This window comes from Theobroma cacao, chromosome 4 (assembly GCF_053813885.1).
Source record: "Theobroma cacao isolate CCN51 chromosome 4, ASM5381388v1, whole genome shotgun sequence".
In the NCBI taxonomy this organism is placed as follows: Eukaryota; Viridiplantae; Streptophyta; class Magnoliopsida; order Malvales; family Malvaceae; genus Theobroma; species Theobroma cacao.
In genome coordinates, this window is record NC_142642.1 from 39,311,389 (window position 1) to 39,337,444 (window position 26,056).

At 37.7% G+C, this 26,056-nt stretch overlaps 2 protein-coding genes across 5 annotated transcripts; both read right to left on the reverse strand.

The window, feature by feature from the left end:
- Positions 1 to 308: 308 nt before the first annotated feature.
- LOC18603419 (bifunctional 3-dehydroquinate dehydratase/shikimate dehydrogenase, chloroplastic-like) lies at positions 309 to 6,079 on the reverse strand. The gene is made up of 11 exons (XM_007035387.3): positions 5,798 to 6,079; positions 5,460 to 5,704; positions 4,971 to 5,076; positions 4,546 to 4,764; positions 2,072 to 2,418; positions 1,755 to 1,818; positions 1,562 to 1,670; positions 1,339 to 1,482; positions 1,083 to 1,231; positions 692 to 854; positions 309 to 575 (listed from the first exon to the last, which is right to left on the reverse strand). The coding sequence occupies exons 1-11, from the start codon at positions 5,816 to 5,818 to the stop codon at positions 535 to 537; spliced, it is 1,608 nt and encodes a 535-aa protein (XP_007035449.3). The 5' UTR covers positions 5,819 to 6,079; the 3' UTR covers positions 309 to 534.
- Positions 6,080 to 6,415: 336 nt separating this feature from the next.
- SYD (P-loop containing nucleoside triphosphate hydrolases superfamily protein) lies at positions 6,416 to 25,484 on the reverse strand. Of its 4 annotated transcripts, XM_088805376.1 has the most exons (34): positions 25,338 to 25,484; positions 24,813 to 24,933; positions 24,641 to 24,702; positions 23,513 to 23,628; positions 22,607 to 23,395; positions 21,846 to 22,081; positions 21,442 to 21,608; positions 21,256 to 21,320; positions 20,589 to 21,188; positions 20,198 to 20,373; positions 19,107 to 19,204; positions 18,770 to 18,955; positions 18,482 to 18,662; positions 18,215 to 18,397; positions 18,051 to 18,094; positions 17,842 to 17,898; positions 17,630 to 17,726; positions 17,360 to 17,532; positions 17,050 to 17,263; positions 16,747 to 16,872; positions 16,566 to 16,655; positions 16,221 to 16,337; positions 16,027 to 16,107; positions 15,603 to 15,710; positions 14,977 to 15,146; positions 14,292 to 14,370; positions 14,129 to 14,203; positions 13,823 to 13,920; positions 13,608 to 13,715; positions 13,264 to 13,321; positions 12,916 to 13,146; positions 11,581 to 12,805; positions 10,859 to 11,478; positions 6,416 to 10,765 (listed from the first exon to the last, which is right to left on the reverse strand). In XM_088805376.1, the coding sequence occupies exons 2-34, from the start codon at positions 24,918 to 24,920 to the stop codon at positions 6,548 to 6,550; spliced, it is 10,956 nt and encodes a 3,651-aa protein (XP_088661502.1). In that variant the 5' UTR covers positions 24,921 to 24,933; positions 25,338 to 25,484; the 3' UTR covers positions 6,416 to 6,547. The 4 variants fall into 4 exon arrangements, with proteins under 4 accessions (XP_088661502.1, XP_007035454.3, XP_007035456.3 ...); XM_007035392.3 differs by having other exon boundaries at positions 6,416 to 11,478; positions 20,589 to 21,176; XM_007035394.3 differs by having other exon boundaries at positions 6,416 to 11,478.
- Between the last annotated feature and the right edge of the window lie 572 nt (positions 25,485 to 26,056).

A 26,056-nucleotide genomic window follows, 5' to 3' on the forward strand; every position in this document is an offset into this window, starting at 1 on the left:
AAAGTTTAAAGTTAAAAAAGTTTGATTCTTTTTCTCTTCTACTAACAAAAAGTTGAAAATTTATTTTATTTTACATCAAGAAAAAATAATATAAATTTTACTATAAAATCTTTCTATGCCTATTTAATTTTTCATTGAAGTAAAATACTTCGATAAAAGATGAGATCAAAGTAAACTCGGATCAAAATAAATCTTTTTTTATAATTAAAAGAGTTCATATAACGAGAACATTACACAACCCTCTCATTCTCATAGACATATTTTTTGAGTTAAAATTATGGATCCGTTCTTATCTGAAGTCAGATATCTTGCAGACAAATCTCAAGTTTGCAATTATCTCAGCTATACATTCAAAGGGCAAACAAGCTGCATACATCCTCCAAAACATTCATTAGGAGGTCCCATGAAGTAAATAAAAGCAACTTCCCATGAAAGAAAGTTGGGTTATTGTGTATTACAAATGAGATGTACTGCCATCACACTGCCTCCTCAAAAAATGAATGGTAAAAAATTGGGTGCACATGGAAAGATTAGCTAAATCTTTGACACAGTTTTCCGAAACAGCTCCTTTGGCGCTGCAGGCGGGACCATGAAAGAACAGGGGAAGATTGAAGAAATCAAGGAAAATTAATTAAGTATAAGTGTTCGAAAAGACCATGAAATAACACGCAATAGATAGTTTTCTTCTTACCTGGCAACCCAGTGAACTGCTCAAACTGTTCGTATGCCTGGCCGATGAACATCTCCACCCCGGAGACAATCGTGGCTCCAGATTCCTCAGCTTCTCTCAAGAGTCTGGTTATTTTAGGCGTGTAGATGGCATCGAAAACCAGTGAATAATATTTCAAAGCATCCTGCAAAAACAGAAATGGCTTAATTCCCTCCCATTTGAATGTGTTTTACAGGTCCATATGCGGAAGTTTGCGAAACATATCACTCAAGGCTTCCTTAGAGAGGAAGAATATTGCAAATTCCCCTTTCTCTATTGTGAAAAGAAAAAAAAAGCATTGAAGTGGCTTCAAAAAAATTTCAAACGAGGATGTGATATTTATAAGGAAAGATTGCAAGGCAGGGTGGCAAACCTTGGGAATTGGTGTATCATCAATATTTGGTTGCATGCCGATAGAAGTTGTATTGGCAAGAATCATGCCCTCCTCCGGGTGGAAACAAGCTAAATCAGCAAGAGACAGAGCATCTCCTCCAATTATGTCTGCAAGCTCTCTGGCTCGTTCTACAGGTGAAATAGATATATTAAATAATAAATCTCAAATCATTACCAAACTAAACCAGGAAAAATTCTTCCCTAGTATGCTATACAAAGAAGAAAGAACCATATACCATAGGTGCGATTGGCAATGACAACTCTCGCTCCTTTTTGTTTTGCACCATAAGCAAGTGCCTTTCCAGCACCACCAGCACCAATAACTACAAACCGCTTACCAGCTAAGGGTGAACCAGCAGTATTGCTTGTGTTTAATCTAGCTGTCAAGAAACGATAGGAATAAAGAACGTCCAACAAAAAATCAGTTGAAAACTACATAGCTTAAGAAGGGCAATAAACCTGGTAGTCCATCCTCAATGGCAGAAATAGCACCAACATAGTCTGTATTGTAACCAAATAACTTCCCATCACTTTGTCGCCTTATAATGCAATTAACAGCTCCTATGGACTGTGATATTTAATCAAAGAATTACAAACTACATTGATGAAGATGGCAACATTACGATTGCTAGACGAATAAACCATCAATTACCTTAGCAATTGGGTCTACCTCATCACAGCACTTCACTGCAGCCTCCTTGTGAGGAATTGTACAGCTGCATGTTAAATAATGTTATGCAACCACATTACTTAAGTACATAAGTCCAGTACACCACTAGAGCAGATTCATCTTGCAACATATGCTACATGAAACCAATGTACAAAGTATAGTAATAGGCTGAACTAGTAACTACAACCATATGTTAAACTACTCTAGAAATAGAGCTTGTAAAAACCAGCACAAGAGCAATTACGCAAACATATTGAAATTTATGTTTAAGAAATGCAATGTCCAAAAGGGGAATGGACCTGAATCCAGCAAAATCAGTGGACGAGTAACTCTGGAGAAATGTTGATAAGTCATCCACTAACAAGTGGACATAGACACCATTGAAACCAGCTGATTTGAACGCTTCATTGTACAGCATAGGTGACTTGCTGTGACCAACAGGCTTCCCTATAACTCCATACACTTTAGTATCTGGACCTAACTGCCTGAAATTGTATAGATTCAAAAGATCATTAATTGTTGGTTGACCAGGAGCTGAAACAACTCCTGCCTCAAGTGTCCCAAAAGTAAGATAGCCACCAAATTTTGCACAAAGAATCCGTGAAATCAACCCCCTCTCGCCCATAACAAGTCCAATTATGGGAACCTGAAAATTTCAGCAACGATGAATCGAGTTAAGTTTAATCATATGAAAAATCTTGAAAAAAAAAAACATAAAATAGTCCATATTGACAACTATCAGTAATATATAGGAAGTTGTCCAAAAGGGAGACCAAAGAAAATAATAAGCACTATACTTCACTGCAGTAAACAAATTCAAGAATAAATTTCAGATCTTTTCTTTTTCTTTTGGTAAATTTCACTGATGTCTAGTTCAGAAATAACTACGATGAAAAAGACCCTTTTGGCAACTATCATCAGTATGCAAAAGGCTTGGCACAGAAGAATGAGCACTCTGCCATAAACAATATGGCCGCTGCTGCACAGTCCCCATCAATTAAGAAGCATTTTTTTCAGTATTCAAAAATCAGACACTGCATTAACAAAATATGAATCTACTCAAGAATGCACATCCTAATGCTCTCCTGATCATTCTATTTTATAGAATTATTTTATTTTAATTTTATTATTAAATATTAGCTAAGTTCATAATTTTTAATTATAATTTACTTATTTTTAGTTGATTTTATTATTAGGTTACTTTTAAGTTAATTATTTTAATTTTATATTTTTCTTGTTAATTTGATTATTATTTATTGATTTTTATTTCTTTTGTAAGATTAAAAGTGATTGGACTTAATTTTGGAAAGTAAGATGTTAAAAGACCCAGAATCTGCTTGCATATGCTTCAGTATTTTGGCCATATCTTGAGCTACAGAACTCCAAATGATGCGATTCTTGGACCAGTGGAAAGCTAAGAGATAGAGCTACAACTTTCATGAAGATCACTTTGCCCAATTCTGCCTCGAAGATGGAGAAAATTACGTCGAAAAATAGCTAGGCGTACTGTGCCGGGAATGGAAATTTGTTAAGATTGAAAATTGAATTTTGGGCCTCTTATTATACTTTTAAGCCCAATTAAACCCTAAGTCAGCTGAAGGAACTTTAGGTTAAGTTTATTAGTATAAATAAAATATGTTTAACAACATTAAGGAGAAAACTTTTGAGAGATTCAAGAAGTTACAAGTTAAGGTTGAAACTTGGAGATCAAGGCAAAAAATATTGTTTTGTTTTCTTCCTTAGCTTTTATCTTTCTTGATACTTTCAATAGTTGAATTTTATAAAATGCTATTTTGTTTTGTAATTATGAGTAGCTAAATTTCTTTTTCTAAGATTGCAATTGAACCCACATATAGTCTAAATTTTTAATCTCTTTCTTATTTATCTTTAATGGGATTTGAATTGTTTATTCCAATTTGTTCTTAATGTTTTTTAATTGCCTGACCACTAATTAAATTAATCTAGGAACCTAAACAAACTTGGAAAATAGAGTTTAGTATAGACCAAAATTGAGATAGCATATGATCATATTAATTGATTTGCGAATAAAATAGAGATATACCTATAGGCCATATGTAGTCAGATTAGAACATGAACTTAATGAGTCTGTTTTAATTTCAATTCACATAGAGATATAGTGTTTTGATTAAAATAGATATTTTTATAAGATGAATAGGGAAACCCTTATAAATAATTTAAGACTCTAAGTTAGTAATTCAACCCATTAAAATAAGTTAAAAAAGAGAGGTAAGATTTAGATGAAGTGTGAAGGATATTGTAATCTTAGATTTGTTGATTTGATATTTTTTCAAGTTATTATTTTAATTTTTCCTGTTAGTTTTAATTTTAATTTTAATTTTAATTAATTATTTAATTTTGATTATTTGGATAAGATTAAATTGTTCTAATTTTAGTACTTAGTAAAATTTTAGATCAATTTCTTGTGGGATCGATACCCTACTTGCTAATATATTATCTATTCGATATGTATACTTACGTAGTGAGATTTTTACTGACATCTCCTACACTCTATCTAGGAGTTACTTAACAAAATTTCCTCGTCCAACTCAGTCAAGTTAATCATTTTAACAAAAAGATTACCTATGAAATATTTCAAAAAGAGGAACATTTTTCATCTAAAACCCATTACTTCCTTAACCAATTCTTAATAACCCAGCATATCACAGTTCAACAAGTCATTTTAAAGAAAATCACAAAGTAGACGTTATAAGATTTTATTTTAGATTTATATTCAAGGTATGTTGCTTCTTACCTGAGAATGCACTGTTATCTGAAAAATGCGTGCCACATCAGTGATCTCCAAGGCGGTTGTTACTATCTTCACTATATCAGCTCTAGTTGATTGTATTCTTGCGACAAGGTTGCCAAGCTCCTCAACAGATGGAGTGCTTTGATAGTTGTGAGAAGACACTATAACTTTCAATTTTTCAGGCTTCTTTCCATCAATGGATTTCATGAAGTCATGGGCAACCTTCACACAGAGCAAAAAATATTTGCATCACTATAAGTTCAGTAGACTTTACCTAAATGGTTACCAAAAATATTTGCATCACTATAAGTTCAGTAGACTTTACCTAAATGGTTACCTATAAAAGAAGTCATGTTTCAACCAATGGTAAGAAATAAGCACTATATAATTCAAACTTTATGAAGCTACAATTAAGTGAGAAAGAAAACCTTAAGCTCAACATCAATGTAATCAGCCCCCAGCTCCATGGCTAATCTAAGCACATCTAATCGCTCTTTCTCATCACCATCATATTGACCACCTTCCCATACTGGTCTGTAAGACAAAATTAGAAAAAGAAAAAAAAACTTACACTTACTGATATTTATAAATTAAGCAACCGAATACCATAAAAAAGAAGTAAAGGAACAAGCTTGCAACAATAGGCAGACTGTCTGAAAGTTCCCAACATCAATAAAGTGGAAGCCACGAAAAAGGAAAAAGACCCATCGAAAAGAGAAAAAAATGAAAATGGCATAACCCGAAACTTTACAGGTCAAAACTACAATTTATGACAGATCCCAACCCAGGTAAAGAGGAAATCCTACAAAAGAAAGAAAAAGGAAAACACCCATAAACTTGACTGAGCACGCAAACTATAAAAAGTTGTTCCTGAAACTAAAGCATTCAAGTTGGAAAGAAAAATCAAATCTTGAAACCTGTAGGTGAACAGTGTAGGCAAAGGGCACTCTTTGATTAAAACTTTGAGGTCCTCATAAGGATTGAAACTGTTTAAAGTATCCAATCTAATTTCCACAAGATCAGCAGAACTAGCTTTAGCTTTGGCCATGTCAACGACCATCTTAGCGATAGAATCAGCCATTATCGGAACACATATCAGTGTGGGATTCTTCCACACGCCTCCTCTACTTTCCATATTCAAACCAGCAGAAGATGAAACAAGCTACCAAATTGAAACAGAAAAACAATCAACAATCTCGCCCTGTTCACAATTGAGCAAAAATGAATTCTACATGGAAAAAGAAGGAAAGCTTACCAGAGGGTTGAGAGTGTCCATTTGTGCGAAGGGGTGTTTTTGACTGTGAAGACTCGTTGGAAGAGAAGGTGTTCCTCGGGTCGGTGGTTAAATTTATAGTTCGGGTCCAAATTGGTTGGTGGGAAGGATGATTTGGTTTTGGTTGGTGGGGAAATCAACGGCTCTGAGTAAGTTCTTGGACGTGAAGGTGAAATCTATGTAAAGGAGACTTCGGTTTTACAGCATCTTTGCCTCTTCTTTTTTCTTTTTCGGAATATTATTTGACTGGGGTGGCAAAATTTTGGTTGGTGGGTGCGAAAATGGGCGAATCGCAATCCTTGATGTACGCTTGATCCTATAAATGCAAAAACTCTTCACTAAATAATTGCATATGGAAATCCCAACTTAGCTTTAAAACAATGTCCTGTATTAATAATTAATGGCATGTAAAGTTAGAGGTTTAAGAATGGGAGACGAAAGGGGGATCTAAAGAAGAAGCAGGGAAGATCAGCTAATAGCTACTTCATTATACTGCTCAGCAGTTCTTTCTAAATTCTTCAACCCTTGGACTTGGAGAAAGCAAGTAAAAGTAACCAACTATTTTTGCTGATGCTCAGGCTTACGGCTAAAGAGCGGAGGTATTTACAACTGCGATAAGATTTAGATAAATATCTACAAATTTGAAACAATGATTCAGTGTGCCACTGCGAAGGGGATCAAAAGAATGACACCTCTGTCTATTACACAACTCTAGCTTCATCCCGAGTTAATCTAAGCATTAGTTCCATCCGCACCCGATGAAGGGGCTTTTGTTTCTATGGGGTCTATTTCCATATTGGAGACATCAGTTTCATCCCCACCTGGTGAAGAAGCTTTGGTTTCTGTGGGATCTATTTCCATATTGGAGACATTGGTACTTTCAACTTCAGGCAGCTGAGAAGCTTTACCATGATCTTCTGATTGAAGGTCGGTTCTAACTTGATCGCTATGTGTAAGCTCTGGATTGGCAGATGCATCAGAGATAACTTGTGATGAGGATGGTCCTTCTGTGGGATCTGATTCCACATTGCAGGGCTCAACTAGATCAACCTCAGACCTCTGAACAAGCTCTCTATTATCAGAATCACCAGATTGCAGTGAAGATTCCTGTGCTTCTGAAGAGTTTAGTCCAATGGTAGAAGCCTCAACATTGTCTGCCTCCATCTTCTCAATTCCCGGGAGCTCTTGAGATTGATCATTTAGAACATGCTCTCCATTTGGGGATTCCTTGGTGGTAAATTCTGATGAAGTTGCATGAGCTTCCAAGGGGTCAACTTCTGTGTTTCTAACCTGAATATTATCACCTTCGGTACTTGCAACTCCTACTTCAAGATGCATTTTGTTGTGATCTCCAGGAACAAGCTCCATGCCGGATGGTACACCCACAACATCTTGCTCGATGGATGCTTCTATTTCCAGAGGGTCAGCATCATTGTCAACATGATCACTCCCTATACTCTCAATTCCCAGAGAGGGCTTCACCTCACCATGATCCCCAGGAACAAAATCTACATTAGCAGATTCAGCAGCAAAATCCTTCATAGAAGAAATTGGCTGTCCAGAGGGGTCTACTTCCTCATTGCTAACATCAACAGAATTACCATCACCCCTTTCAACAGACGATGACACTTGCAACGCATCATCTTTTGGCATAGTTTCTATATTAGTAGATTCTGAAGCAACCAAGTGTATGGGGTCTGACACTGAGTCCCTCTTATTTTCACTCCCACTAGATGGACCATCCACATTATCAGAAGCCTGATGTGAAACATGATTGTCACCTGCTGCTGTATCAACCACCACAGGAGCAGCTCCAGGATCATTAGATTTTTGTGAAACTTCAGGACCTCCAATAAAGGCTTCACCACAGCATTCAGCAGCTACAGCTTCTGGACAATGATCACTAAGAGCATGTGATTTGGTGGAAACACTGAGGGCCTCAAGGTTTCCTCTCTCAGTGGCAGAGGATTGTAAAGACTCTTCCAAAGAAGGTTCTGTTGCCTTTCCCAATTCACTCTCAGTAATAGCAGGAAGTTCCACCATTGCTGAATGAATGGGACTTGGAGAAATACTTGAAGTCACAAGAGGAACATCATTAATATCAGGCTTTTTGGACATTGCAGCACTTCCAAGGTTCTCAACATCGAGGGCAGAAGCTTTTTGACAAGATTCCAAAGAAGACTCTGCCTCACGTTCAGAATTAGTCTCAACCACAGAAGGTGCCTCCACCATGCCTGACTTATCAGGACAAGGCTCTGCTTCACATTCAGAATTATTCTCAACCATAACAGGTGCTTCCACCATGCCTGAATTATCCGGACAGGGCTCTGCTTCACATTCAGAATTGTTTGCAACCATAGCAGGTGCCTCCACCATGCCTGACTTATCTGGACAAGGCTCTGCTTCACATTCAGAATTGTTCTCAACCATAGCAGGTGCTTCTATCATGCCTGACTTATCTGGACAAGGCTCTGCTTCACATTCAGGATTGTCCTCAACCATAGCAGGTGCCTCCATCACACCTGACTTATCTGGAAAAGACTCTGCTTCACATTCGGAATTGTTCTCAACCATAGCAGGTGCCTCCACCATGCCTGACTTATCTGGACAAGGCTCTGCTTCACATTCAGAATTGCTCTCAACCATAGCAGGTGTGTCCACCGTGCCTGACTTATCTGGACCAATGGTAATAGGTAAAGACTCTCCGGGATTATCAGCAACATCATGAAATTTGATGACATTTGGAGTACCTTCAGCACTTTCAACATTGATAGCAGAAGATCCTAAAGACTCTCTAGCAGAAGGTTCTGAACTGTTTTCAGATGGAATCGCCAGATCAGGAAGGCTTCCAGCAACTGAATGATCTGAACTCAAAGGAACTACCGCAGTCACTCCAGAATAATCACAAGCAGCACCAGCCTTTGAAGAACTAATATCAAGAGGAGATGAGTTTGAAAATTCCATGGAAGATTTTTCTTTGTCTTCAGAGCTGGCCACATTAGGCGCAATCAAAACAGAAATAGATGAGATAGCTTCAGAATGATTACGAACATCACTTCCATTTGTAGAGTCTATGAGAGATTCAAGTTTACTAACATCACAAGGAGACATTGAAGAGATCTCAGTTTTATTTCCACAACTATTCAACTGAGGAGGTTCTACCTTAATAGGAGATGCCACAGATAACTCTATTTGGTTGCTAGAGGGCCCATCAGTCAGGTCAGTGCTATCTCCATTAGGACTCTTTAATCCCTGGGAAGCAAAATCTTCCTCCTCACGAGCACTGAGATGAACTTTACAATCAACCCCCATGCTGCTCTCAGTGTTTGAGTTTTCGCACGAAAGCTTTCTGGAATCTGAAATGTTCTCAGAGCCAATAGCAGCCTGGCACTGAGATACTAAAGAAACACTTTCCGAAATAGGGGTCATAACCACAACAGGAGGTTTCTCCTCTGATTTGTTTGCATCAGCATCTATCCTGGGTTGTTCAATATTCTTGTCCTGTAAATTATCAGAAACAGGAACTGCTATTTCCAGAGATGACATAGCTGGCTCTGATGATTGTGTTACTGAGGGTTTAACTTCTGCATCACAAACTTCAACATAATCACCCTTAGTACTTTTAACTCCTGCACACAGTTGCTTACCACCATTAAATTCTGAAGCAGGATCCCTACTGGCTGATTCAACAGTAAAATCATTCAGAGAGGGCACATCCGTTTCAGAGGGATCTACTTCCATATTGTGAATCTCAACACCATCACCCTCCCCATCTTTAACAACAAGTGGTTGTTGCAAGCCCCCGCCATCTTGTGGAACAAGCTCTGTATCAGTAGAATCAGTGGCAGTAGAGAGAAAAGGTTCTGGTACAGGGTCACCCTTAGCTTCACCGCAACCAAATTGACCATCCACGTCGCAATTGTCAACAGGAGCCTCATCCAAAATAGAAGTCTCACAGGCTGGAGCTGCATCGTCCACCACAGCAGTAGCCCCAAGGTTGTCTGAGTTTTCTGAAACTTCTGGACCTTCAACAACAATGGCTTCTGTAGAGCACTTTAAGACTACAGAAGGCAAGTCTGACTTGTCAAAGGATATGCCACTCAAATTAACAGCAGATAGATCCGAATCCAATGTTTCTGAAGGAATACCATTAAGACCAACACTTCTACCATTATCATCAGAAGCTTTAGGAGATTCTTTCAAAGAAGGCTCTACTTCATTCCCAGGATAAATCTCAGTCATACTAGGACTTTCTTTTTTGGTTTCAGAGTCAATAATAGAAGGCTCCACCACACCTGCAACAGATGGAACCGCTCTGGAATTATCACATGTATTATCAGCTTTAGGAGATTCTTTAAAAACAGGCGCTATGTTGGTTTTATCACTCTCAGCAGTTTGAGGCAGGTCCATTGGACCAGGAGGGTCAGGTTGAACTCTGGAACCTGTGTGATCACCACCAGGACCAGGAGGTCCTTGACACACATCTTTCTTCTCACCAGCATTGAGAGGACATGTACTATCAACCTCCATATTACTCTCTGTAATTGAATTTTCACTTGTAGTTTGTCCCGAATCTGCAATGTTGTCAAAGCCGGTATGGGTCTTGCATTTAGGTTTCAAAGAATCAGCTCTCTGAACAGAGTCCTTCACCACAAGAGATGTGTTGTCCTCCAGTTCTTTTGCATCGGCTTTGGTCTCAGCCTGCTTTGTATTTTTTTCAGTCGGAACATCACAAGCTGCAGCAGCTTGATCATGAGCTGGTGAGTTGACACATGTTTTACCATCTAAACTTTGGTTCTTGGTTACCTCCTCAAGCGTCTTGCTTGATAATGGTGCAGTAGGAGTATTCCAGCCCTCACTCCCAGCAGGTTCACCAACTTTAGTTTTTGATGAACAGGTTTCAGAAAAAATCTCCTTCATCACTCGGGCAACATCATTTACATCAGCAGTCTGAATTCGAGTAAATTGAATTGCACTAGTCACTTTTCTCTTCGAATCATGACCAACTAAAGCACCAGGAGAATGAACTTCAGATGCATGTACCTGAGTAACATTTGCCAGTTCATGAGGGCCAGAATCTTGACTGTTCTTCATTGTAGGAGCTTTATTGACCAATAAATCCCTTGATTTATTCTGGGGTTGAGAATTTACTTTCAAGTCCTGACCAGATGAAGCGTCAGGAATCACAGGTTTCCGTCCTCTACGCTTAGGTGCTTCTGCCCTATTTGTGGTCTTTCGACCTGGCCTTTTACTTTGAACACATTCAGCGGGACAAGAAGCAACAGACTGAGGTGCTGAAGCAACAGGAGCATAAGTTGGAAAAGGCTGAGAGCTGGAAGCAATCTTTGCAGTGGCTCTAGGCATGGTTTTATTGGCACCTTCTAAAGGATCTGATGAAGGCAAACAATCCATTGTAGCACCAGCAACCGAAGATGCTGTTTTCACAGTTGAAATAGTTGCATGCACTTTATCTTCTGAAATTTGATTCTTTACCACTTCAACTGAGGTATGACTTAATACAGGTATAACTGGTACAGCACCACCTTGGTTACCACATACCTCACCAGACTTTGATTTTTGAGAGCTGCATTCAGGTGAAACCTCCGTAATCACAGAAGCCTTCTCATGCACATCAGCATTTTGAATTTGTACCACAGCAGGACCTGCAAAAGTCTCACGTATTGAGTGTACAGTATGATATCCATTGAATTAATAATTAAATGATGCATCAATTTCATCCAGATTAAAAAATGCAATGTTCTTACCAAGGGTTATGGCGGTACTATTATGCACAGCCTGTGAGCTTTCTGGCTGCTTGCTTTGAGATTCAGTAGAATGTTGATCCTGAGCAGTTATGGCAGCAGGTGCTTTCGTTCCCTGTGCTTGCTCTTGAATAAGCTTTGTCGCATCAGCAGTGTCATTTTCTTGATTACCTCTCATTGCAATGACTTTATTTGGAAATGCATCTGCAGATTTATCCTGTGCTTGTGGATTTGATTTTGAATCCTGACCAGCTGAAACATCCAGAGAAGCAGCTGATATTGGTGCCTGTTTCTTTCCCCTACGCCTAGGTGGTCCTAACCCACTCTGAGCCTTACGGCCTTGGCCTTTAACTTGGACAGGTACAGTAGGCAAAGGAGGAGTTGATTGAGTGATTGGTGCACCAGAGGGAGTAGGAGTTGACTGAGAGTTCAAACTAATCCCGGCACCAGCAGGATGATTGGTTCCACTAGCACAATCCACACCTGCAGAAGTGGGTAACTGATTGGCGTACTCAGTCTTTGGAACACTGGAAACACCAGGGACAGTTCCACTAATAGCAACAGCTTGACTATCTGCTGGATTAACTGATTTAATCTGAGATTGTTCATCCGGTTTTGGAGGAGAACCAGCTAAACCATCGATGGCAGAGCTGAAAGCTGGCTCTTGTTTCTTTCCCCTTCGACGAGGTGCTTGCCCTCCAGTTTGAGCCTTTCGACCTTGTCCTTTTAATTGCACCATTGGAGAGAATCCAGGTGGATTAGATTGATCAGGAGTAGCAGAAACAGAGGGCATACTCGGCTGCAAGTTCTGAGAAACTCCTGTACTATTATGAGGATCAGGAGCAGGGGATGCTGAGGAGCTAGACTCTAACACTTTCTGTAACCCGGCATCCACTTTACTGATTCCAGAAGGTGCTGGAAGCACTTGTGTAGTTGGAGATTTATCTGCAGTTGCTCTTCTTGGCCTTCCACGGCCCCGTTTAGATGGTGGTGTTGCATCTTTGCTCTGCTGCTGTGGCTGCTGTGCATGCTCCACTGGAAGTGGTTGAGGAGGTGGAGGTGGTGGAGCTGGAGCATTAGCTTCTGTGCTACTAACAGTCTCCACTGAAGCATCTTTTGGCAAGTTCCTCTCCACAGCTTCTTCCTTCAATTTAGGAGATTCAGGTGAGTCAACTTGACACAATTTTTCAAACTCCTCCTCTGTCCATTGCTCTTCATACGATCGCACCTAATATAGCAAAATATTAAGATTAATATAAACCAAAGTTCATATTCAATTATAAAGGCAGCTCCAACACCAAGCAAGGCTGTAAAAAAAATTAAAGACAACAAACAAACCTCTCTTGCTCGTTTTCCCCTCCCATATTGCCGAGTATCAAGACCACCGAGATTTTCACCCTTCCGCTTTACCCCAACATTAGGCTGCACCCCAGTCTTTGGTACATCATACAATTTCATTGCTTCATAAAATTCTTGCAAGTCATCATCTGTTACAAGGCGAGATGGTAAAGGCAGTAAAGTCTTGGAGCCATCCATCCCTGATCCCAATACCAACTTTTTCCACTTTGCCTGCATGTTCATTAAAAAAGCTGGCATCAAAACAGAAGTAAAGCCACAGGCCAACCACGTTTATGCTGCACATGATCAACTGAAGAAACAGCCTGTCTAAGAGACTTGTATGCATACCATCTCTTCTTCCCGCCTTTGCTTATCAACTGATTCAAACACATCAATCTCAGACTCACTGTATCAGTCGACATGCAAAAAAAATTAATATCAAAATCATGTGGGCAATAAAAGCTCATAAATATTATTACATGGTAATTTTCATGCTAATTAAGGCACAACAAATAAAACTGGCTCGGTACAAAAACTCAAAAGTATCTTAAAAGGAAAAAGCAGTGATTTCCAAGTGCATGCAGCCTAAAGCAGACAAAGCTGACTGCTCAAAATATGTTATCTGTACTAGGAATTCTTCACCAGTCAATTCCAGATGCATCAATAAAAAGAAAAAAAATCTAAAATGAAACCTGCGGGCCAACACATCATTTAGAGCATCATCATCTAACACTGGAGCAGCTTCCTCTTTCTTACATTCTCGAAGGAGGGACTCTAAGTACTCCCTACGGTCTTCAGCACTGTCAATAAAATCACAAAAATATCCTTAAGAACATGAGCCAAAACCATCTTGAATATGCTTGTACTCCATGCAATAAACTATAGCTCAACAAACATCCCAATTTACCTGGTATTGTTGTCAAAAAAGCCAGCAGTGATACTCTGGTTAGCAACTCCTAATTTGTGTTCAGCAGCAGCTCTGACTTGTTCTTCAACAGTTTGAACCTTATCACAGCAAATATAGTTAATAATTTTATCAAACAGCATTCAAGGTACAAAACAACCCCCATGAAATAGGAAAAGATGAATCTTAACGTAGTCATAAAAACATAATTAAAAAAAAAAAAAAGCAAGTTACGATCAAAAATTTGTATAATAACTTTTGAAAAAAAGGCACTTGACCCCAAATATTATTTAGTGAATACAAACATACTGTTTCGAAACGTAAGACAAGCACATCCTTCTTCTGGCCAATCCTGTGAGCTCTTGCTTGTGCTTGCAGGTCAACCTGAGGACCAACCAAAAAAATAAAAGTCAAAAATTAAAACCAATAACAAAACAAACTCTAGTCAAGTGAAATTAACTTTCTATACAACCTGTGGATTCCAGTCAGTGTCGAATATGATCACAGTATCAGCAGCTTGAAGATTGACTCCAACACCACCAGCCCGAATACTGATACCAATGTTCAAATATCAGAACAACTTTACTTGGTAGTCAAACAACAGCATACACACACACACACCCCCTAACAACCAGTAATTAGTTAGGCAAGGACTCCCAGTCTCATCCTACCCTCTTCCTATTAAGTTCTTTTCAACCTCCCAAAACATTTGCCAGAAGTGAAAGGGCAATTTCCAACAGTGAGGTTTGTAGGTAAAAAAAAAGATGTCTCAAAAATTAACTTCTAACTTCAGAAAGATGCCTACTACATATTAGACATCCAAAATTTAAGTCCTTCATCCCCTTTAATGTCTCAACCTCCTACCATATATTATCCGCCAAGACAAAATAGAATAAATGATAATATAAGAACATGCCTGAGTTCCAATAAACTTCTAAACTAGAATTTTCTCTCCTTACACTCCTCCTCTACAACGTTTTAATCCCTTATCTCAATCCGTAAAAGAACATTCTCATTTAAAAAGCCAGTGCAGGTCAGAATCACTACAAGCGTAGATGACCCTTTTTTTCTCATTATTTTTCTTTTTGGTGGGGGGTGGGTATGCTTTATCCCTATGACTTCATTTTTCTTTGTGTGGACTTCGGAGACAAAATTACCTGAGCAAAAATATGAAAAAGGGGGAATCATGTCGATTAAAATTATCAATAAGTGCACCCCGATCATTCCCAGATGTGTGCCCATCCAACCGAAGGTAGCGGTACTGTTTTAAGGAGAGATAGTCTTCCATAACATCAAGCAGCCTAGTCATCGTGGAAAAGAGAAGAACCTACAAATTTCAAATTAAAGGAGTAAACCTTCAAGGAAATTATTTTCAAAATAAAACTATAATATTTACAAGCATGCATTAAAAGAGAAAGAAAGGTGGAGGTTCTTGCTTGAAAAATTATAGATGGTCATGTTAACACTGCTTCTTATGCATTCCACCAAGATTCAAAAGAACAAAGAGGGCTAAATATAGAATGCCAAATACCATAAATGGCACCACCATCTCAAATGAAGAGGAACAAAACAAACAGAAAATGAAAGCACAAGAAAAATCAACACAAAATTTCTAGAATATAACAACAATATTAGTCAATAAGATATAATAAAAAGGACAAAAGGCCCAACTGAGCATCACAAATTTTCATCCAAACAACCTACTATAATATCATAATGCATCAAAAGGCAGCTTCTAGAAATTATTAGATCTTAACATAACCATATAAGAAGAGTTGGGTACCCGGTGATCAGTTGCCTTCAACTTGGGGAGTAGTCGATCTAACATTTCAAGCTTTCCACAAAGCCTAATCATTGGTGGCAAATAATGCTGTGGTATCAAATTGTCAACCTACAAAAATTGATCCAAGAGTTAAGTTTCACCAGAAGAAGCAAAACTTATACCAGCCAACTACTGATCCCCTAGTTCACTACAGGAAAGCAAACAATTGGAACCACATTATCTTTAACTATTGCGTGTTCCAACTTATCACATAAAATAAAGATATTAAAAAACCACTGATTTGTTCCAGAATTAATTACATAAAGAAATAAAAGGTCCATAGGAAGCTTTGGAAAGAAGACCATTTTATATTTTCTTATCTTTCATCTTCCACAATTTTTTATCAAAAGCAAACTAAGCATTAGTGTATAGGAAAGGGACATGCCTCCTCCACATGCAGCTGGCTGAGATATGGATGATTACATATATTACGAAGCTCCATAACAGAGTTGTGCACCGACCGAGCCTGCAAAAGAAGAAAGATCAGAACTAGCAAAAGTAAATGTCTAAAATAGTAATTGATTACAATTTTTTTAGCTTTGCATGGAAATAAAAGAGAATCAAATTTCCAAAAGAAACCTTAGAGTTTCCCATTGCACCAAGATTTTCTTCAACCCTCTTCATCAAAAGTTTCTGATAAGCAGAAGCTTCACATCTTATAAGCCTCTCAATCTTCTCAGGAAGTTGATTTTCAACCTACCAAAAGGAAGAAGAAGATACAAAAACATTTAGCATACTAGAATTTTAAATTTTCTGAGCATCTTAATACCATACAAAACAATGACTTCAAGATATCATTCCCCTCAATATTTCCTAAGTTCTAATTAAGTGTTAGTTTATAATGAGACACATAAAAACATGCACAGACAATCAATATTCAATGGAAAAAATGATACCTAACATAATATCCCTGTAAATACAAACCTTATGCTTGAGCCTTCGAAGTACAAAAGGTCGAAGAACTTGGTGAAGACGGTTAATGATCAACAAATTTTCCTCCTCAGATAGTAGGGCCTAGTCAAAAACAACCAGCATAAGCACATAATGTTCAATGATAATCCAGTAAACAATGTTGGTAGCTAGATGGAAGAAGTTCACTACTTACTTCATCAGCAGAATTGTCCCCATTACTCTCAAATGGTTTGTTGAACCACTGAGAGAAATCCTCTGATGAATTAAAAATATTAGGCAATAAGAAATTGAGCAGTGCCCACAACTCCTCAAGATTGTTCTACATAAAGAAACAAGGTACAACTTAGTCCTTCTACTGCATCAACACCAAAAACTCAAAAGAGAAAAAAAGCAGGAAATACAGCTGGGTCACCAAGAGGGAAGTGGCTGCAAGTGTCCATTACAAATGTAAAAAGAAAAAGAAAAAAAGAAACATCCCAAGAAAATTATCTGTAACCTGTAGTGGTGTTCCAGTCAACAGCAATCTGTGAGAGCTCTGATAGTGCTTTAAGTCCGCATTCAACTTGCAAGAAGCATTCTTTATCCGATGACCTTCATCAATTATAATATAATGCCAGTGTAATTTGCTCAGTTTTGGTCTATCATGCTTGTTCATTAGATACTCATATGTTGTCAGAAGAACGTTAAATTTCCGCTGTACAATCCTCTCCCTGCAACAGAAATGGAGAACCAGGCTTACAGATAATGTAAAGTAACAAAAAGGTATAGGATAAGAAAGGTTTTTATTCATGTCTACATGTCATTACTTGAATAATCTACGCCTCTCTTCCGGAGGCCCAGCGTAGACAATTTTATTTATCTCAGGGGCCCAGAAATTGATTTCTGACTCCCATCCAGGCAGCACTGAAGATGGTACGACCACCAAAAATGGTCCTCTATCATTTTTGGTTTCCATTAGGTAACAAATAAGAGAAATAACCTACAAAAACACATAATAGTATAAATGTAAAAATTTGACAACAGAATCATATTATAGACAGCAATTCAGAGTTGAATAGATTCAGAACCACAAATACCTGAACAGTTTTCCCAAGACCCATTTCATCAGCAAGAATGCCATTCAGATGATTATTGTATAGTGAAACCAGCCACCTGAGGCCATTCATCTGGTACCTGACCATCAGAGGCAATTTTAAGAAATCTCAAACAAGAGAATGAAAACTGCACTCCCTATGCCAGCTCATCCCAAAAGAGTACATATTGTTGGGAAAGTGCATATATTACTTACTCTCTTAATTTTCCACCCTTAAGAAACGTTGGTTGCTCACTGATGTTTTCTTTTATGCTGCAAAAAACAGTTTTGATTGTAAAATTTTCAGCAATTACAAATAATTCAATACTAAATAAGAAAAGAATTTTGAAACAAAATGACCTCAAGACATCCAAAGTTTCTTTCGTTAAAAAATGAAGCAGGAGATAAAGAAGCAATGTTGGTACCTATGAGCCATCATGTAGTACTTTTCATTGCTTTCCATATAATGCTGCAGAGCAGAGTGATGATAAGGAAATTTAAACATTTAAAAGAAAATAGGATAAGTAAAACCTTGTGGAAAAGGAAAGAGAGAAAGCAACTCCAGAAAATGCATAGGAAACAAACTTGCCTTTGCCTCATCTTCATTCTCCATAGCAGTGTCATTCTCAACAACACTTGCAGTTCGCATCTCATCCATATCATTTTCAAAGCGGATTGTTATAGCCTTTGCCTCCTGTAACTTGGATCCAAGTTTTTGAAGATATTTCTCAGTTTCTTTCAATAGTTGCTTAACACGATCTGATTTAGCATCCTGTGAAATACCAACAACGATATTCAATAAGAATAAGTAAGATGAAACCCTTGGACTTTTAAAGACTAGCAAGCTTAAGCTAACCTGAACCATTCGCAAATAGCCCTCCACATCATTGATTTTGAGCAAGTTAATCTTCTCACGTTGAATTCTGTCAATCTTCTCACGATGTGTACGCTCCTTTCTCTTATGGAACTCCTTCACATATTTATTGAAACCCTTCCAACGTTCTCTCCTAATTTTAAACACATCATCCAGCCTCTCCCTGGGGTTTCAATTTACCAAGCAAATTAGAAAGGATGTACTTTTATTTAAAGCAACCAGTTAAGAGAAAGGCATTTAACAGCAAGAAAAAGCAAAAGTGGTACATACTTGTGAACTTCTATCTCACTGAAAAACTCCTTCTGCCTCTCACGAATTCTCTTTTGTCGCTCTTCTTTCATTTTCTGCTCATATTTTTCGAGTTGTTTTATCCTTCTACCATGTCTGTGTTTCTTGTATGATTTCAGGCGTTCCATATCATTTGTAATTGGTTTGAAAAAATCATTCAAAAAATCACTGCCAAATAGTTGGAAGAAAATGTAAAATGAAAAATCATAACATGACCAAGAAAACAGCCAAACCAGCTTAGCTACGTCCTTGGCAGCAAGAAAACAAGATAAGAAATACAAAAGATAATAACTAGGGGGAATTATTTGAAGTCAATTACCTGCGCAGGCGACGTTGGAGCTCTAATAATTGGAGTTTCTTCAATTCTATGACACTTTTGGTTTTTGCAGATATATCTTCAGATGAGCTCACATTTTCCTGCATGTGAGTGAGTTAGTTGCAAAAACATGTGCACATGCAATGCTAAGTCGATTATCAAACCATGCATTCGTCAACCTTCCTACTATGGGAAACATAAACAAAGTTAAGCAAAAGACATTGAAGAAAAGGAAAGAACCACATATGTTGGATGGTAAAAAAGAGAAAAGATTTCACAACATCATAAGGCATCAGGCAGCGCCTCACAAATGAGTTCCTAACAACACATAGTTCAGAAAAATAAAATAAAATAAAAACTCGAACTAATATGCAATGTCAATGAAGAAAAGAAAAAATCTCTCAAGATGTGCAAAGTCCTCATTGGCTGATTTACCTTCTAGTTATGGTACTATCTAGTGACCTTTTTGCTCAATTATTTCGATGCAACAAAAGATCAACTTCACATAACTTTGAACATGAATACAGATATTCATTGCATGCTTAAGTCCTAAATCAAAAATTTCTAGCCAATAAGTTGGCTTTACCCAAACATTAACGATGAATCCCTTTTGCTATCATAGTCACAGACTATGATGCAACATCACTCCAAATTCTAAAGCCATATATAAAACTGTTCAGCTTGCTTTCACAAAAAGATATAGACCTGAGAAAGAAAAAATCCTCCAAAACTGTTTTGTATGATAGGAAATGAGGTACATACAACATAAAAGTGGAAAGTTGTTTTATTAACAGAATAGAAAATATGTGGTGGTCTTTCTTCTTAAAGTTTAACTTTCTACTCCAAGTCTCACTCATTCTAATGAGAAATTTTCGGTCAATTTTACAATCTTTCTTCCACTTTTGTTATTTATACACAATGGGCAGATAGGGGAAGATACGTTTTCTTTCCCTTTTATAGCAATGCACAAATATTAGAGCAAATAATAACTATATCCTTAACAATACTGCATGATGGCTTTTACAGACAAATCAGAAGAAAAAACAAGGTTATAACCAGGTATTAAGAACTTCAGAACAAATTTAGCAACAAACCTTTAGTTTGGTAAAACAAGTAACAATTCTATGCTTTGTTTTTTGCTGTTTTAGAACCCAGTTCTGCTCAGCTAAGAACTTCCGTTTTTGTTGATCCATAATCCATTTCTCCAACATAGTATGCTTTGGCGAAGGCAATGAATCAGTTAATGCAGATTTATCTTCCTCGTCTTGCTCTGTGGTAAAACAGACATAATTCCTTCATATGTCATCAACAAAAAAGATGGATCCAGCTGGGATTAGTCTTATTTGAAATTCAGTGAATTTTGGATAACGTTGACTTTATTAAGTCTGCAAGGCTTATAGATGATCGCTTCAATCCCAAAGCTATATTAATAGATAAGAAGATAAAAGGCCATTAGCATAAAGGATATTGATTCAGTAAGATTACCAGGACTTTGAAACTGACTAGGAGCATTATCTTTTCTCTCTAGCACCAAATCATGCTGGACAGCAGCGGCTGGCAGAGATGCTCTGGAAACCTCATTATGACAGCCAATTCCAGACCAGCCCATCATTTCGGGGTTCAACTGCTTATTAGCACCAATGACAGAAGAGGCTTGATCACCCTTTCCAAGTTGCAGATGGCCATTCTCCATGCCATCCACAGGGTTACTAACAGTAAAACCACCCTTTATAGTACCAGATTCAGGCTGTCGTGACATTGTAGTTAAATATGCCTGTGGTTCCACTGCCTCTAGGCTCTGAATTTCAGCCTCTGCCTTCCTTGTAGCTAGAATATGTTTCCTTTCATCTGCTATTGCAGAAAAATCAGAAGTTGGGCCATTCCTCTCCTCCATTTTTAACTTTTCTGCTTCTTTAGACAAGGAATCGGCCTCTGGGAATCTTCCAGTAGATGTTGAACCTGGAGGTGCATTATTCATCCTTCCAAACGGCATTGCAACTTCAGATATGCTACTTGGCTCATTGGACGTCTGTGCTTTGCCTCTAGTGTCAATCAACTCTTTGCGAGGACCATCTGTATCGCCAACTGATGATTACGAAGTAAAAAAATAAAGATTGCTGAAAATGAAAGCTGAAAAATAAATAAAACCTACCTTCTTTAGGATATATGTTTCCAAGCGCAATTTCTAGATGCAGCTTCTTTGGCATCAACCCATTTCTACAAGTGGAAAACCACAAGTTAAACCAGAAAAAGAAAAACAACAGACCACAACAAAGATTCTTACCATGTACACCCCCATTATAAATAGTAGTATATATTGCAAGACATTACTACATACCTGAAAGCTAAAAAGACAAGGCACTGGGCCCTAAGCTGTTTCAACTGTTGTTCCTTGAAAGGCATGCCAGAGAACGTGGCAGATTGGGAGACAGGAGACTTTCCCGTATCTCTCGGAGCAGTGGCTCTAAGCATAGTCATTTCTGAGGCACTATTTTGCCTGCCAACCTACAAAAATAACATAAAAATGCCAGCAAATTCATTACACAGATCACTGGCCTTCAAAGCAACATCTTCAGAAGCAGTACAAGTCTAATCATCGCATCAGTATCAAAACTTTAACTCCAGCTCCTCCCAGAAAGGCCATAATATAGCCACAAAAAGGCATTGTTATTCCCATTATTTAAGCCATGGTGACTTAAAAAAGGAGCTGTATGGAAAGGTTAAAAAAACAATATTGACTACCTGAGCTATCTTATTTGCATCTGCTAACACATTCGAACTTCCTCCCTCATGTTCCAAAACTTTTCCAGCAGAAAGTGTCGTGGATAACCCATCAGGACTTGTTACAGAACCTTTTGAAAACCCATGCTTCTGACTCTCAGCGCCACTAAATTGGCCTGGACCTGAGAATGCTAGTTCTCCTGACGGATATGAGTTAGATGTGGCAGGCAGTCCTCCTTGAACCTTCCCAAAAGCACCTGAAAGTTAAAACAATTCCATCAATGTGGTAAGTATTCACTAACTGAAGAGATGTTTTGGAAATTCAGCCTCCATTTTAAGAAGTGTCTAAGCTCAGTCAAATTTATTATTCACCTTCCCTCTATAGCTTGTTAACAACAAGAAAATTAGTCATTCTCAAATATAGCTTACTCAAAGAGAAGGGCAACGGTAGAGGTTTAAATTTGAGTGGACAATGCCCAAAAAATACAAACATGATCCAAGATGCCAAATAATTTAGTCCACAGTCAAGACCTAAATGAGTCCCAGATATATTTAAACTTCAATAAACCTATATCAGAACAAAGAAAGAGGTAAAGAGAAAACGATAAAGGATTTTATCAAGAAACAGAGTACAGACTCTCTAACTTAGATAATTTCAAGCTAAGGTTTCTTTCTCCTTTGTGTCTAGATAAAACTGAAAATGCAGCCCATCCTGCATAAACCCATGTCCATTAAAAATATCTAACAAACAAACAGAGATTATTTCTATCTTACAACCTCACCTGATACAAGAGCTGTATGCATTGACTGCTGAGCTGGAATTTCTGCCGTCATATTGCCAGAAACAACATTTGGAGGAAATCTGTGAAGTTGAGATCTGTCAAATGGTAACCCAGCCTTGTTCTGATTCCATACACCCCTGGAGGAAAAAACTTCATGTGAACCAGGTACTCCCCCTTGCTGCTGTCCAGGAACATTATGAGTGGAAGAAACTTCCACTTCTTCGGGATACTTTGAACTAGGAGCACGAGACATCAAATTGGTAATGCTTGTCGTATCCACTAGATTTTCCGGTACAATCGAACCATCCTGTCTACATCTAAGCATTGATCTCATATTACCAGGTAAGGATGGAAAATGCTCCATTTGCCCACTACTCAGGACCATGCTGTAGTTAGCAGGGCCAGATGGTTCAGCCTTATTCATCTTCCCTTTCCTTGGATCAGTCACAGCATTATGAGAATCAAGTTGCTGGGAATTGTCAAAATTTGGTTCCAATGGCGATGATGAATCACCCCTCTTTCGCTTAGTTGCAGCCTTTATACTATCATTTTGATTCATTTGTTTGTCTTGCGATTGCGAGTTAGCAGACCGAGCATCTAAACTAGATGGGCTTTCATGATCAAAAGACTGACTACTCCTATGAGTTCCAGCTCCTTGATAATACTCATGTCCGGTAATGCTAGGGCCAACAGGCGGCCTGATGGATGAAAATGGATCAATTTTTGACATCTCATTTTGGACCAATCCTGCTTTAGGATCTTTTGGAACTCCAACAGCTTGAGAAGACCCTGGATAAAGAGTCCCATTACAAATGGTTAGTTCAGGATTCCATGCAATGACAAGGACACATCTGTAAACTGATTTGCCATGAGAAGCTAAATGAAGTTTGATTAAGAGAAATTTACCAGCATATTGTCCAGATGTTGAATCCACTGTTTGAGACCCACCAGTTAGAGGCACCCGTGATGACTTCAAAGCATCCATATCAAGACCGTGTTGGTTGATAACAGTCTCCATTGCCCTTAAAAAAATAAAATTATGTCAGAGAAACTAGCACAAAAATTTTGGGGAAGGGGGGGCGGACATACAAAATGAAAATTTGACATAGAAAAGATCTTGATCTATTTATGGTAAGTTCCAAACTCCACTGCAACCATGCAGAGACAGGACAAAGAGAAATAAAAGTTAACACAACTGTTAGACAAGCCAGAAAACAAATGCAAATAGCAGACAAACCCAAGTACATAGACAGAGATATAAAATATAGGGGAAAAAATAGGGAGAATGAGGATATATATATATATATATATATATATATATATTCTGCAATTTAAATTTTAGGTGAGAGTAACTTTATTGCAGCTCAGAACACTCTAATCCAAGCCAGGAAATTTAACAATGTAATCTTGGAGTAAACTATATAAAATTACATAGCAATTGCCATGTATATAAACGAAGCAAAATTTAAACTCTAATTTCTTCTTCAATTCAAGCATGTGTTGCTTAGTGGAATATTAAACACAGTTCTACCCGGAAGGAGAAAAGTAAGAACAGCATGGTTTGGGCCAAAAGAGGATGAACCAAGGTAAAACACCATGTTTTAACTGAGACCTACAAAACTTATCTCCAACCATATGCATAGTGGGGCAATTAATGCCCTGATAACAGAAGAGAACACACTAGTCAACAAAGGTCTCTCAAAAATTGCATGACTACCTGAATAGAGACCAAAATAGTTCCACACTCTATTCACTATCCATAAAAAATATATAAGGCTCTCGCATCCCTTTAAAGACAACCAAAACTAACAAATCAAGTGTCTGCTGATAATCAAAGTAAAAGATGCACAGTCAATCAACTTTATTTTTTAGATCCACGATTATCTGAATTAACTCGACTTGCTAATACATATCTTCATATAAGATGAAAATAACTTCAGCACATTCTCTTCCTAATTTACAAAATCTGATGGTCTTTTGATAAGAATTCTTAATGAAAATCAACCGACAAAAAATAAGTCAAAAATACTTTACCTTGATATCACATGAAACGGCATTGAATGTTCTTTCCCACTAGATTTCATGTGTTGCAATATCTGAAACACTCGCGGATAATAAAAATCAGCATCCATATAAATGGTATTTAAAATTTAGAGCTAAATAGTGCACAATAAAGACCACTTAATTGACCAAAAACTACACGTACCACAAAAAGTTTTGTCGCCAGCTTTGCCGGCTCATCTTTAGAATCTTGAATGAGTTTGTGCAGAAACTTTGCCGCCTCCAACTCCACGTTATGCGAAGAAGACGCCATCTCCACCTATGAACTAACAAAATTAACACGCCAATAAGCAAATAAAAATTTATCCGTCCCAACCTGTAAGATTTAATCTCTACTTTTTCATGCCAAATTTTCGATTCCATATGTATAGTCATAATCAAACTGAAAATCCACAAATTAAAACAAAAAAAAAAGAACCGATAAAAGCAAAAAAACGGAGACTTAAATTTCCTAGTTCATTAACCGCATTATCAGGTCTAAAATTAAGCTGAAAATCAGTAAATTAAGCTCTAAAATTAACTTATCCAACACACTAATGCGGATTATCTAGCAAATTGTTTGTTTCTCGAGAAATGTTCTTTATTTTTCGCGGAAAATTATTTTAGCGTTGAAACAAAAAAGAAACCCTAGGCGAAGAGAAATTGACTAGAGAAAAACGACGAAAATTACCTGATCGGAGATCGAAGAGTTCAGAGGTGAGCTACATAGAGAGAGTGGCTCGAATGTTAAACTTCCAAAATTAAAAGTAAAATAGAAAGGAAAAACAGATGGGAGCTTTTGGCTTTGCAGGAATGAGAAAAAACGAAGCGTAAACAAAAAGGTTCCCCAAACACGTACCTTTAACCTCGCACGTGTCGGAATTTCTTTGCCTATTTACCCTTTCACATCTGAAAATTCTGAATCTAGCCTAAGCCTAGGACCCGGCCCATGGGTCGACCGACATAACCATATAATCAATGGCTTACGACCCGGCCCATGGGTCGACCCACTTAACCAGATAATCCTTTTTTTTTTTAAAGCAGGCAGATAATCAAATTAATGAACTTTCCTTAAGTTTTTTCTAATCTGATTGGTCAAATAATGAACGATTGAAGGGTTAAAATGGACATATAACAAGGATTTCATCCTTTCATTGATGTGTTTGGGCAATTGGTACATGAATATTTGCGGATAATGAAAGGAGAGAAAGAACTAATTTAGTCAAATGAACTCAAGTTTTTTTTTTTTTTAAGTTTGATAAGAGATATTCAAATTTTATTTTTTTAATAGAAGATTATGCATCAATTAATAAACCTAATACTCGAGTGCAACTCAAGCTTTATTTAATATTGAAACTTTGAAATTTGATTTTGACACAATTGAATTATTTTTTATATTTTCGAATTAAT

Coding starts and splice junctions, on each gene's coding strand:
- SYD (XM_007035394.3), bottom strand. CDS start 24,920: ATGGCGTCTTCTTCGCATAACGTGGAGTTGGAGGCGGCAAAGTTTCTG. Junction 20,374..20,588: donor TAGTCAGTTTCAAAGTCCTG/GTAATCTTACTG, acceptor GTTTTACCACAG/AGCAAGACGAGGAAGATAAA. Junction 11,479..11,580: donor TAGTACCGCCATAACCCTTG/GTAAGAACATTG, acceptor AGACTTTTGCAG/GTCCTGCTGTGGTACAAATT.
- LOC18603419 (XM_007035387.3), bottom strand. CDS start 5,818: ATGGACACTCTCAACCCTCTG. Junction 1,483..1,561: donor CATTGAGGATGGACTACCAG/GTTTATTGCCCT, acceptor GTTTCTTGACAG/CTAGATTAAACACAAGCAAT. Junction 855..1,082: donor ATGATACACCAATTCCCAAG/GTTTGCCACCCT, acceptor CTGTTTTTGCAG/GATGCTTTGAAATATTATTC.